Source organism: Arachis ipaensis, chromosome B5, assembly GCF_059453495.1.
Source record: "Arachis ipaensis isolate K30076 ecotype BB chromosome B5, ASM5945349v1, whole genome shotgun sequence".
NCBI classification, from domain to species: domain Eukaryota; kingdom Viridiplantae; phylum Streptophyta; class Magnoliopsida; order Fabales; family Fabaceae; genus Arachis; species Arachis ipaensis.
This window is the reverse complement of record NC_142440.1, coordinates 157,761,702-157,775,404: the sequence shown is the minus strand read 5'-3', so window position 1 is coordinate 157,775,404 and position 13,703 is coordinate 157,761,702. Positions and strand designations below refer to the sequence as shown.

Below are 13,703 nucleotides of genomic sequence, written 5' to 3'. Positions count from 1 at the left end.
CCAAAAATTTGAAACTTGATCAAAATAGTGTTTTACAGTATTCTTTCAATTTACTTAGTAGTGGAATTTTATTTTTTATTTACCTTTCTTCTGTACACTGGTACTGATTTTTTATTTAAATATTAGGTTATCAAACAACAAATAATATTTAAAATTTAATTTGAAAGATAATCCATCTATTTATAATATATAAAAACCGATACCAACTCTCTCCACAATGAATTTAAGCCATCTTTTCTTTCCTAACGATGCTACATCAGCAGTTCTAATGATTTGGCAAAAGATGAAAATCAACCAATCACTATTTAATAAAATATTTTAAAAAAATTAAAACAAAAAAATTCTTATCTATTATTCAATTGAAACACCAAGTACTAATTAAATACAATAAACATACATTAAAAATGTCATAATAATAATAATAATTATAAAAAATTTCAGTTATAAATATTCAAATTCTACAACTTATACATATTAAGACTTTTACTACTCTTCATTTCTTAATCTCTCATACTAATTGTCAAAAATTTCTTAAATTTAATATAACATTTTTATATGTTTTTCATTCTCATTCATTTATTTTTTTATTTATTTACAAACAAAAAAATCACAAAAAAATACAAAGTGTAGCCATTAATGCAAATCAAAAAATGAAAAAAAATAAAAATGCAATTTTGTATAATTTTAATATAAATAACCTATGTCTTTTTTTAAAATAAATAAATTTAAAATCTATTTATAATATGTTCTCTAAAATATTTTTAATATATTTATTAAAATATACTATATAATATAAAAAATCTACCTCTCCGCGCATTGCGCGGGTCTCACTCTAGTTTTACTCAATTTTCGAAACTTGATATTCAATTTGAGAATTTCATATTGAATGTGTTATAATCAAGGTTGCGAGAACCGGACCGATCAATGAACCGGTAAAGCAACTGGTTCACTGGTTCAGTGGTTCGACCGAGGTTCAACTGGGATTCAACCAGTTTAATTAAATATTAAATAAAATTATTACAAATTTAATATATAATTTTACATATTTAAATTCATTAATTTTTAAGTAAAAAAATATTTAATATGAAAATAATTTTAAATTTATACTTCAACATGAGACTGGTGTTATACTTCAAAATTAAACATTAGTAGTTTTCTTAAAAACACACACTCGATACACACACTCGATACATTAAAGACACTAGAGGTTCATAATTTCACAATTTTAAATATTGTTCTTTAAAGAATATATTATTATGATTATGACCATTGGGGAATAATACATGTTACTATAATATATCCATTAGTATATTAAAAATTTAAGATATAATAAAATTGAAGATGAAAAGTTTATTGATTGAGTTAAATTTATTGATGACTTTAAAACAACTATCTGAGGCAGAATTTCCACTCAAACTGCTAAAAATTAGTGTATACCAAAAAGAAACTTCGTCTAACACCAGATCTTGTTGAAGCTTAGCCAGGACCTAAAAGAGATCAGTAAACCAACGCTTCTCCCTCTCCAGACTCAAGCCATGATCCAGTTCCAGACAACAACCCTGAGGTAGGCTATTATTCCTATCGTCCTATTCCAGGCTTTGCTCAAGAATAAATATTGGATAGATTTGGAGGAAACCTTAACTTCAGTTTGTGAGGATTAGGACTTTACTGGCTATTGCTGCATCAAAGAAGTGATCTTGCAGGCAACATTGTCAAGCCAAGGCTAATTATTCTCTTATACAATTCAATTATCTCTTTTTGGGTTGCCAATATACAATTCAATTGAATAACACATTGATGAAATTTTTTATTGTGCAACAAGCCTCTTATAACTAACCAAACCCTAACTAGGTTCAACAAATTCAATGCTTTTCAACAAAAACTCATAATACAGACAACTCAATCTCCAAATCCAGAAACAGAAAAACCAAGTGAAACAATCCAAATTAAATTCAGAATCACATTAAGCAACAATACAACTCAGAATACAATCCCAACTCAGAATCTAGTACAAAAAATCAAACTCAGAAGCCAGAATCTTAGAAATCGAAACTAAAGAAGCAGCGACTTACTGGAGACACGGCAAGGGAGGAACGACGGTGACAGTGAGCTCAGAAGAGGATCAGTCTGCGACGACGAGGAACCAAGCAGAGATTCCACAGAGGAGAGGACGCGCTTGAAGAGGATTGAGCAACTGTTCTCGTGACGTAGAGGAGAGGACGCGCTTGAAGAGGAATGAGCAACCGTTCTCGTGACGTAGAGGAGAAGAGGATCGAGGAGGATGACGACGACGGCACCCTCTGTCACTGCCAACGACGATGATCACAGAAGCGGGCTTCACGACGAGCACAAAGACGGTGAGGAGGAGAACAATGGCGGCGGCTGGGGGTGACGGTGGCTGGTGGGGCTTCGCGACGAGCACAGAGACGATGAGGAAGAGAAGAGTGGCGGCGGCTGGGGGCTGTGATAGGGTTAGTTGGTTAAATTAGGGATTCTGGTGAATGTGAGAGTGAGAGAGAAGAGAGAGGGGTAGATACAAAACGACGCCGTTTAGGGTTATATTTTTAAACCAAAAACCCGCTAAAAACCGGACGGTTCTACCGGTTTACTGGTAAACCGCCGGTTCGACCGGTTTTTTGTCAAGCAGTTTCTGACTTTATCCGGATTGACTAGGTGACCGATTCTCAGTTAATCCGGTTGAACCGGCCGGTCCGGTTCTGTTTTCAAACAAAAAATAATATTTAAAATTTAATTTGAAAGATAATCTATTTATAATATATAAAAGCTGATACCAACTCTCTCCAATCTTTTCTTTGCTAACGATGTTACATCAGCAGTTCTAATGACTTGGCAAAAGATGAAAATCAACCAATTACTATTTAGTAAAATATTTTAAAAAAATTAAAACAAAAAAACTCTTATCTATTATTATTCAATTGAAACATCAAGTACTAATTAAATATAATAAATATACATTAAAAGTGTCATAATAATAATAATTATAAAAAATTTCAGTTACAAATATTCAAATTCTACAACTTATACATGTTAAGACTTTTACTACTCTTCATTTCTTAATCTCTCATACTAATTGTCAAAAATTTCCTAAATTTAATTAACATTTTTATATGTTTTTCATTCTCATTCATTTATTTTTTTTAATTATTTACAAACAAAAAACCACAAGAAAAGACAAAGTGTAGCCATTAATGCAAATCAAAAATGAAAAAAAAATAAAAATGCAGTTTTGTATAATTCTAATATAAATAACCTATGTCTTTTTTAAAAATAAATAAATTTAAAATCTATTTATAATATGTTCTCTAAAATATTTTTAATATAACATTTATTAAAATATACTATATAGTATAAATAATCTACCTCTCCGCACATTGCGCGGGTCTCACTCTAGTATTACTCAATTTTCGAAACTTGATATTCAATTTGAGAATTTCATATTGAATGTGTTATAATGATCAATTTTTAAATTTAAATGAGATTAATATTCTTTTTTAGAAATCAACTTGAAAAAATATTATTGATCCATCGATGTTTCTTCTTTTGAATTTAGTTTTAGTTTTTCTATGACAACTGCATTAATTGAAAGAATTTTTTGAACTATGAATATCATCAAGACCTAATTGTATGGGATATAAATTTTTAAATGATCATTTAGTGATATATGTAGATAAAAAGATATTTCAATTGTATTGTTAAGAAAAAGATTATTTAATTTTTTTAAAATATAAAACTTAAAAAAAATAGAATTTTAAATTATATGTTATTATTTAAATTAGTGTTTTAGTATTTTAATTTGATAAATAGATATTTTAAATATTGATCATATTCTATAATAATAATAATAATAATAATAATAATAATAATAATAGTTATAGTTATGCTACACGTGCATAAAAAATAATTATTCGTAAGAATATACATAAGTAATTTGGTAGTTAATTTTTTATGTACATGTAATATTTTTTATAAAAATTATTATCGTATTATATATATTCTGTCTCTACTATCAAAATTTTCTGGATTTGTCACTGAATTCGCCATGGTTGACATGTATGTTGAAATTGAAACTTCAGCTTATATTTCTGAGATTCTAGGCAAAGATAAGCTAGAGAGGAACTCGGTGATGGTCATCCGTTTTGATATAGTATTAAGAAAAGTAGTATTACACAGTACTTTGTTATATTTCCTTAAACCAAGTTTCATATGGGGTGAGGTAAGATTGATGAAATGCGCTCCACTCTTACTCAATGTGAATGGTCATTTTCTTTCTATTTGTACTTGATGAAACGTAACTTATTGGTGTGGTTTTGAGAACCAAATAACTGGTGCATCTTCATAAATTTATTCTTTTAATTTTTTTATTTTTATTTTTATACAAACTGTACTTATAATTTAACTGTTGCTGTATCTTGGACTCTTGGTGCAGGAGGCGGAGTGGTGCTTCTTTATGCTTCTAAATATGACGATGTTAAATTAGTTGTCAACATCTCTGGACGCTATGATCTGAAGATAGGAGTTGAAGAAAGACTTGGAAAAGGTTATATGAAAAGAATTAAGAAGGACGGTTTCATTGATGTGAAGAATAGGTCAGGTAACTTGTCAATTGATCATGCTGTTTCAATTCCTCTAAGATTGGATGAGGTAGTGAGAGATATTTAACAAAAAATTCAGTGTCCATAAATTTCTCATTTTTATGATTATATGAATATGAGGGAATTTGCTATTGCAGTAAGTTTTAATCACCCTTCTGCCACTTGTTGCACATTCTTTGGTTCATAAATTTGTGTGTTGAATTTACATGGTCTCTGTTTAAAAAATAAAAAATTATAAAGCAGAGGCAATGAAATGTAGGATAATGACTAAAAATCAGAGAGGCAGCTTGCAAGGTTAAATATCTTATGTGACAAATAAAAAATTGTTTCATTTTGATTCCCCCTAATCAAGTGGTGAATTCATTGCAGAATGTAACAAAAACATAATCTACCGTGCAAAGAACATAGAGGAGTTATTTCGAGTAGACAAATTATGAATGAGTGTGATATATATAATTCCGTACGTGAAAGATGATTTTGCTTGGAAGGTTATACTGCAAGTGAAAATTAGTAGTAATGGTATGAAATTAACCTTAACACATAGATGTAGCTAATCTGAAATCACATAATGTATGACAGGGTCCTTACAGTTCATGGTTCTTCAGAGACTGTTATTCCTGTTCAAGATGCATTGGAGTTTGCCAAGATTATACCAAACCACAAGTTACATATCATAGAAGGTGCTAATCATCTATATACTAATCATCAAGATGAGTTAATCTCAGTTGTCGTGAACTTCATAAAGGAAAACTTGCACCAAGATAGTGGTGCTGATAGCTAGGTATGCTCGCCCCAAGGTATGGATCTTTCCATAGATCTGTATAAGGTACTTAACACGATTCCTTCTCTCTTACATTTACATCTACCTTTCTGTAACCTTGGAAATGTGTCATCACTTGTTTCTGATCCTATTGTTCCTCTTACAAATCTCACTCGTCTCCAACTCCTCAGTCTTGCATGGAATGATCTTAATCAACATTCATCAGTCCTACATGCTTTTCAGAACACTACTTCCATCAAAGACATTGACATCTCAGGCAACCATCTCAGGCAGCACAGAGTTTATTCCATGCAAGACTGAAGAGTTGGAGACGAGTGAGATTTGTGAGAAGAACAATAGGATCAGAAACAAGTGATGAAACATTTCCAAGGTTACAGAAAGGTAGATGTAAATGTAAGAGAGAAGGAAGCGTGTTAAGTACCTTATACCGATCTATGGAAAGATCCATACCTTGGGGTGAGCCAAATACTTGCAGTAACGTTGGTGGAAGTAAGATCCGCGACGCAAGTTGGTGAGGTTGCTAATACTGCCGCTAGGAATAGCGTCCCCTTCTCCTTGCAGAGAAAGATGGCGTAGCCGTTGCATAGGCAGTCCTGTTTTATTCGTTATGTTTGCACAAGACCTGAAGAAAATAAATGAGATATGTTCTTAATCACGAAGTTCTAAAACTGAAGAAAATAAAGAAGCATTTAGTTAGTGATCTCAATTAAAGATTGAAAGTCAGCACCTCTACATTACTAAAACAACCTTTTAAAACCCCTGGAGCTGAATAATAAAATACTTTGAACTTGGAAAGACCAAAAGAGCAACACATATGTGACATTCAACCAATATTTCACCAAAACACAAATGTATAAACATGAGTGCATTCTATCACTCACCAGACCAGACCCATCGTTATTTGGAAGCTTAAATGTGACATTTCATCAATCAGTTTGAGGGCATAAAAATTAAAACCAAAAACAATAATAAAGACAGAGACAAGGAAGCGTGAGTAAAATGATTGGAGCAAATAACTCACCCGGAACAAACAAGTTAAGGTCTAACATGTAGTTGGAAAAAGAAAGGAAGGAGAATGCAACAAATGAAACCGCTTCTATCATAGGCAGGAATTTACTAGCAGGTTGGCAATGCAGTGCTTTATCATTTCCCTGCAACAAATGAATGAAATCATAGCAAGCAAGGTAAGAAGAAAGAAGCAGTGAATTGATTGGTTCAATAAATAAATAGAGAAGTTATGACTGACTTTATTTGGAGTTTGGCCTTTTGTTGGCCCCTTTATGTCTATTCCATGGTCTGGCGTAGTAAAGTTGTGCCAATTTCACAAAGCCAATTTCACACCAGTGAGCTCCGTCTACTTCTGCCTCAATCACACAGAGAGAGAATATAAAGAAGAGAGAGAGATAAAAGAAATCATAGTCAACTCAAATCTGCTACGTTATTTCATAAAAAGCAACATTGCATGTGCGAGGCAATTTCACGGAAATTTCTTGCATGATAACAATAGACTTTCACGGAAATTGTAAATAATATTCTGTAATGATAAGTAATACTAAAGAGCTAATTTTTTAGCCAAAATGCAGTGCTCTAATTGCTCCTTCTCCCTATGGTGGGTCTTGTCTTTCTTCATTTGGTGGCGGCATCCTTTCATTATTATGCAGGATTGGCTTCTCCATTATTTCCGGTGGAAGAATCTTTACTTGTTGGCATCTTATTCTTTTTTCCCGTGTGAGGTACTAGCTAGTGGAAGTAAAATAAAATTAATTCTTATACTTTCTAGTAATCGTAATAGCATAATTGTTCAACAAAACAAGTAAGTACTTCTTTTCATTACAAGATGAAATTCATACAATTTTCGGGAGAAATTTTTGACATGAGCATATGTTTTGCCAATGAATTGCTTTTCAAAAGAAACGAGAGGATAAAAATGTATTGGTTATTAATTTATATTCCATGCTATTATACCTTCGATAATGTATTTTATTATGTAACTAAATATATTAATTTTACTTTAATTTCTTCCTTTAGAAGAAAAACAACTTTAACCAATTTGGGTTGTATCGATTCAGTAATTAGTTAACTCATGTTTAAATAAGTGTTAAAAATTTGGATTTTGTTTTGTACATGCAGTAATTTATTAGATAAAGATAATCTCTTAAATAACTTTTAAATTAATGATGAATAAATCTTTGATCACCTATTAAATTAAAAAATATCGTAAAAATTGAAATTAAAAAAATTATAACAACTTTAATTTTCTCTTTTATTCCTTAGAAAAGGGTGCTATGAAGAAAATGATTAACTTCTCCTAAGCCTAATATTAACCTATTTGCAAAATTATATCATATATAAAAATAAGTTTAATTATTCTAAGTGCTTATAATTTTATTGAATTTTTAATTAGGTTTTTATATTTTTGTTTTCAATTGAGTTTCTATATGTCAATTTTTTTTTTAATTTAGTTCTTATTAACGTTAAACGTTAAAAAAATGTTAGTAACTTATGAAATTATCTATATACTCCTTTCTTTTACCTTTTTCATCACCTTTTTGTTATTCACTATGCTTTTTAGATAGCCACTTTCTAAAATCTTCTCTCTCACAACTATAGAGTAAAAATAATAATAAAATAAATAATAATAATAACGTATTAATCCCAACCTTCACATTTACAGGTTGTTTGTAGTAGTCTCAGCTGTGAAATTTGAGTAGTTAAGATTAAAGCTAATTTTAAATCCTGAATCATGAATCAGAAGGTACTCGGCCATGAAAATAGATCATGTGACAATGTCCAGAAAATTCCAATTAAGATTCTTACACAAAAAATTAAAAATAGAAAAAGTGAAGAACTCACGCAGATAACACAATTAAGTAGAGGTGTGTATAGGTCGAGTGAAACCGGGTTTGATGTGACCCAGATCCGACTCGAAATATATACCGGACCTATTTGTTAGATCCGAACCCGGCCCTAGACCCGATAAAACCTATACATTTTCGGGCCACGATTATATCGGGTAAAACCGGGCCGTTAACATTACATTATCTTGATAACTTCTTATAAGCTAGCATATGAAAATATCCAAACTTTCAAGACTCCAACCATTATTTGACATGGTAAAATTCACTTAGAAAAATATAACAAGAACTAACTCTTCTCTAAAATTAAAACATAACCATAATCAATATTAATATTGTCTAATAACACCAAATATTTAAATCAATATAAATAACACAATATTATGCATTAGTCTAAAATCTTATGCATTTTAAACATAAAACATTAACTTATAGTATTATAATAACTAATAACACAAAATATTAAGGTTTACAATACTTAAATTCTACATAAGAATAGCCATCATCCATCACTAATAACACAAAATATTAATTGTGTATGATGACCGGGCCACCGGGTCGACTTCGGATGACCCGAGCAATGGCCCGGACCCGACCCGAAATAATAACCGGGTCTATTTTTGAGACCCTTACCCGGCCCTAGACCCGGTGAAATCACACCAAAATAGCCTCTAAAGTGTTCGGGACCGGGCCGGATCTTCAGGCCGGGCCGGGCCATGCACACCCCTACAATTAAGTATACTAGACAAGTATGACAACAGAAAAATACAAATTATATATATCGTAGACAATCAGACAGAAATTATTTTTGTTATGGAAAGAGTGTTGGTGTTTTGGCAGGTTATGGGGGAGTGGAGTGATTTACCGGGCGGTGGAGGTAGCATCCACCATGCAGGGGGCGTGCTGTTCCTGCTGATCAGCCGCGTGTCAGAAGCCAAGCACTACGGGAGGCATGGAGGAGCTGGCGTCGCAGAGTTCCAATGTGGTCTGCACCACGGGGGGCATGTTGACTGCTGCCTCCATGCAGGGGACAGTCTTTCACCCCGATAAACAGCAAGCAGAATAGTGACTCTTTATAAGGAGCCTCCCATACCATACCCTCGGTCATTTATACAAGCAGTAGTAGTGTGTTGTGTTAGGGAGAGTAGAAGAAAGAAGTGTGTTACCCCCATAAGGGGGATTGGTGATCAACAAAGAGGGGAAGGAGGGTTGCCGTAGAAAAAAGAGAAAGATTGGAAAATAGAAGAAAAAAAATAGTTTGTATTTATTTTAAAAAATGGTTCGTAATTATTGTGCTCCGGAGGAACATATTATAAATTATTTGGATCATCTAATTTATGTAAGTTGGTAATTTATATTTTTATTGTGTGTTAAATTTCTGTTTTTTTTTTTTTTGTTATTTAACATATTAGAATATAATTTTATTTTTTTGTTAATTTTAGATTAATGTTATGTTATAAAAATACTATAATAAAATGTATATTATATGATATAATAAAAATTCTATAATAAAATATATTTTTTCTACCATAAAATATAAAAATACTATAGTAAAATAAAGGAGTAAGTACGATTTTGGTCCGTAACGTTTTGTGCTAGAATCGAAATCGTCCCTCTTGTAATTTTCGTATTAAAATCGTCCTTAGCGTTTTTATTTATATTAAAATCGTCATTTTTAATAAAATTTTTTGTTTTATTCCTAAACTACCACTATTCCTATTTTAATAATAAAAATTATAAAATTAAAAAAAAAAGGAAAACGCGTGTTTGGGGAAGAGGGAAGAAAACGCGTTTATACGAAGGGGGAGGGGAGGGGGACGGCGCCGGGGAGCCTCCGTCGTCGCCGCCGCCTCCTCCAAAACTCTGATGATGATGACGATGAAGGGGGAAGGGAAGCCGCCGTCTCGCCGCCGCAGTCTCGCCGTCCCGCCGCTGCCTCTCCGCCCCGCCGCTGCCTCTCCACCCCGCCGTTCATGCATGCTCCTCTGTTCATTTGGCTTTGTACTTGAATTTGTTAATTTGTTACTTGAGTTTCTGTTTCTCTGTTTCTGTTTTTGTTTGGAGGTGGGGGGAAGGGGAGGCGGGGAGGGGGGTGACGCGGGGTGGGAGTGCTGGGAAGGGGAGACGGAGAGGGGGGGTGACCGCGGGGTGGGGGAAAGAGAAAACGGAGAGGGGGTGACGCGGGGTGGGGGTGGGGGTGCTGGGAAGGGGGGTGACCGCGGGGTGGGGGGAAGGGAAAACGGGGAGGGGGGTGACGCGGGGTGGGGGTGGGGGTGCTGGGAAGGGGAGACGGAAAGGCGCGGGGTGGAGGGAAGGGAAGACGGGGAGGGGGAGGTGACGCGGGGTGGGGGTGGGAGTGCTGGGAAGGGGAGGCGGGGAGGGGGGTGACGCGGGGTGGGGTGGGGGTGCTGGGAAGGGGAAGGGAAAACGGGGAGGGGGAGGGGGTGGGGGGGGGGAGGGGAGGGGAGGCAGGGAGGGGGAGGGGGAAGGGGTTTAGGGGGGAGTCAGGGAAGGGAAAGGGGAAGGGGACAGGGGGGAGGGGAGGCAGGGAGGGGGAGGGGGACGGCGGCGGCGTTGGTGGTGGTGCTGGTGGTGCTGATGGTGGTGTTGGTGGAGGTTGTGGCGGTGGTGTTGGTGTTGGTGTTGGTGGTGGTGGTGGTGGTGGTGGTGGTGGAGGAAGTAATTGTTGGTAGTGGTGAGGGTATTTTTGTCCAAAAAAATAAAAAAGACGATTTTAATACGAATAAAAACGTTAAAGACGATTTTAATACGAAAATTACAAGAGGGACGATTTCGATTCTGACACAAAACGTTAGGGACCAAAATCGTACTTACCCCTAAAATAAATATATAATCTGTATCCGACCAACGGCCTTATAGCCTCAGTAACTGTATCCGAGTCCAACTTCGAATGATCCTGTGAAATCACTCCCATTGAGCACGTGTGCCTACCGTTGTATCTGCGTATCTCCCGACAACCTTTTTTCTTTATCAAGCTGGCTCGGATAAGCCAATCGCACCCACGCCCATACATCTTGCATTTTGCATAGAACGTCTGTGGCTCAGACTCATACACGTTGTAGTCAACTCGTCTAGCGATACTGTAACTTTTAATTGTTGCCACAACCGTCTTTCTAGAACTGTATTCCATTCCAATCTAGAACTCTCCGTCCTCAGGATCAGCAACGCCTACAGAAAGTAGAAATCATCGTTTATTAATCAATCCAATGTATAAATTAACAATAATGTATTATTCAGTCATCACGCACCTATGTTTGAATATTTCGGAAACTCCGGTGCATGCATGGCATCGAGATCCACCTCACGCATAAAAGGTGGCACGTTCATCGGTTGACTGATCGAGGGATGAACCACTACATTCTCCGCTGCTGTCTCAACTCCCACATCACCATCCTCGTATTCGTCTCTGGCTTCATAAGTGGCTTCGAAGTCCTCTTCACTGTCACTATTCATTCCCTCGTACACTGCAGCTCTATCATCCGCCACCTCTAAATCATTTTGAGTCCCTTCCGCGTCTACGGTTTCAAACTCAACATACAGCTCAATCTGTGACTGTCGCATTTGAGTCTGCCGGTGAATATGAAACATATTCTGCATACTCACTTTGTCTGTGATTGACATGGTATCAAACTGTATTAGACCACCAAAAACTACAACCGAATTCCGGTACAAAATTCTGCTCACTCTCATTAACGTACTGTTCTCCATGCTTTGACAGAGACCATTCTGAAGCTCCATTAACGTCATGGTGCATGGAACCACAAACGAACACGGATTCTGGCACACAAACCTCACTCCCTCATGAATATTACGTATTATCTCACCGTGATACACCACCAAGTTTGCGGTACCCTCCATTACACTACAAACACACTCAAAAAATACTCATACACTCTTACTCATAATGAAAATGGACCCGAACACTGCCTTATATAGAGGGAAACTTTCACCACGCCCCCCACGTGCTGATTGTCTCAGCCAATCACAGCTTGCCACATGTCAGAACGCCCCCGCGTGCTGACTCATCACACCCCCATGTGACATCGCCACATCAGCACGCCCCCATGTACTGCGCCAGCCAACCAACCATCTTCAGCCACGTCATCACGCCCCCGGCGTGCTGACGTCATCACGCCCCGCGTGATTCTATGTCCGTCCAACCACATGCTGCCATGTCATCTTCATGCCCCCCACGTGTAGCAGGCACCATGCCCCCTGCGTGTTGGCCTTGGACCAGAGACATCCACCTAGACGTAAAACACAATTTTTCTCCATAAACAACCAAAATACCACATTGTAAACCATATTCAAATTCTTGAGCCACGATCAGATGCAGATTGATTACCCTCATTGAAAAGGTATTCCAAATGCTTTTTCAGAGTTTCCAAAATAGAGACATGAATGCTATCAAATAATATACTTGGGGTTTTGGACTTCAAAGCAAAGCAACTACAAGATCCTCCAACTCAAATGGACTCAAAAATAATAAAGAACTAAATGACCTTAAACAAGCATAAATAGAAAAGACTTCAAGAACAGTAATATTATCTAAATTTTAAGGTGGATTCTGTAGTGCTTATAATTTGGTGTTTAATTTTTGCTTAACTTACTTTTTATGATAATTTTTTAATATTTAATACTTATTTATTTTTATACTTTTTAAATTAAATATTAATTTTTAGTTTTTTTTTAATAAGTTAGACAAATACTTTTAGATACTATAACAATCACCAAATTTAAATTTTGAGAAGAAGTGGATAATTACAATTTTACCTGACAAATTTTGGACTGTTCATAACCAAATATTACAGTTACAAGAACATCTTCTGGAATGAAATTTTTGGAAACTTGTTCAAATCACTACTAACATTATCATTTTAGAATATATTTTTTTAATAGAATATTCTATTATTTTAATTTTTTTTAAACAATAAAAACTTAATTAAAAAAATTAAATAGTATAAAAATTTAATTAAAAAATATATAAAAATTTAATTAAAAATTTAATAAAATTATAAAAAATTATAAAATAATTAAACCTAAAAATAATGACACGATTATCTTTAATTAGTCGTCCTAGGAATATATGATTATTTATCTATCATTAGATTATATTATGACATATTCATTTGACAGATAATAAAAATTTATACGGTTAAGACTTCAACGAATGCTAAATGCCCATCACACTCAGAGTGAGGAAAAAGTTATTGATTAATATTAGGGAGACAGTATAAGAGGCTTAACTAAGCTTTTATTAAATTAGGGGCACCATGATATATCCTGCTATATATGCATAAGTCGAGTTAAATTCCAAAGTGTGAGATTCACGGTTTGTATTAATTTAGTCTTTGACTTATCAATTGCACTATTTATATCCCCGATTTTATAAAAATTGCACCAAAGTCGTCTCTAGCCACATCTCCGGGCAAA

At 34.8% G+C, this 13,703-nt stretch overlaps 1 protein-coding gene across 1 annotated transcript; it reads left to right on the top strand.

The window, feature by feature from the left end:
* The first annotated feature begins 4,060 nt into the window (after window positions 1-4,060).
* LOC107641519 (uncharacterized) lies at window positions 4,061-5,418 on the top strand. Its single transcript, XM_088487519.1, has 3 exons — window positions 4,061-4,190; window positions 4,448-4,607; window positions 5,193-5,418. The coding sequence occupies exons 1-3, from the start codon at window positions 4,061-4,063 to the stop codon at window positions 5,392-5,394; spliced, it is 492 nt and encodes a 163-aa protein (XP_088343645.1). The 3' UTR covers window positions 5,395-5,418.
* The last annotated feature ends 8,285 nt before the right edge of the window (window positions 5,419-13,703 follow it).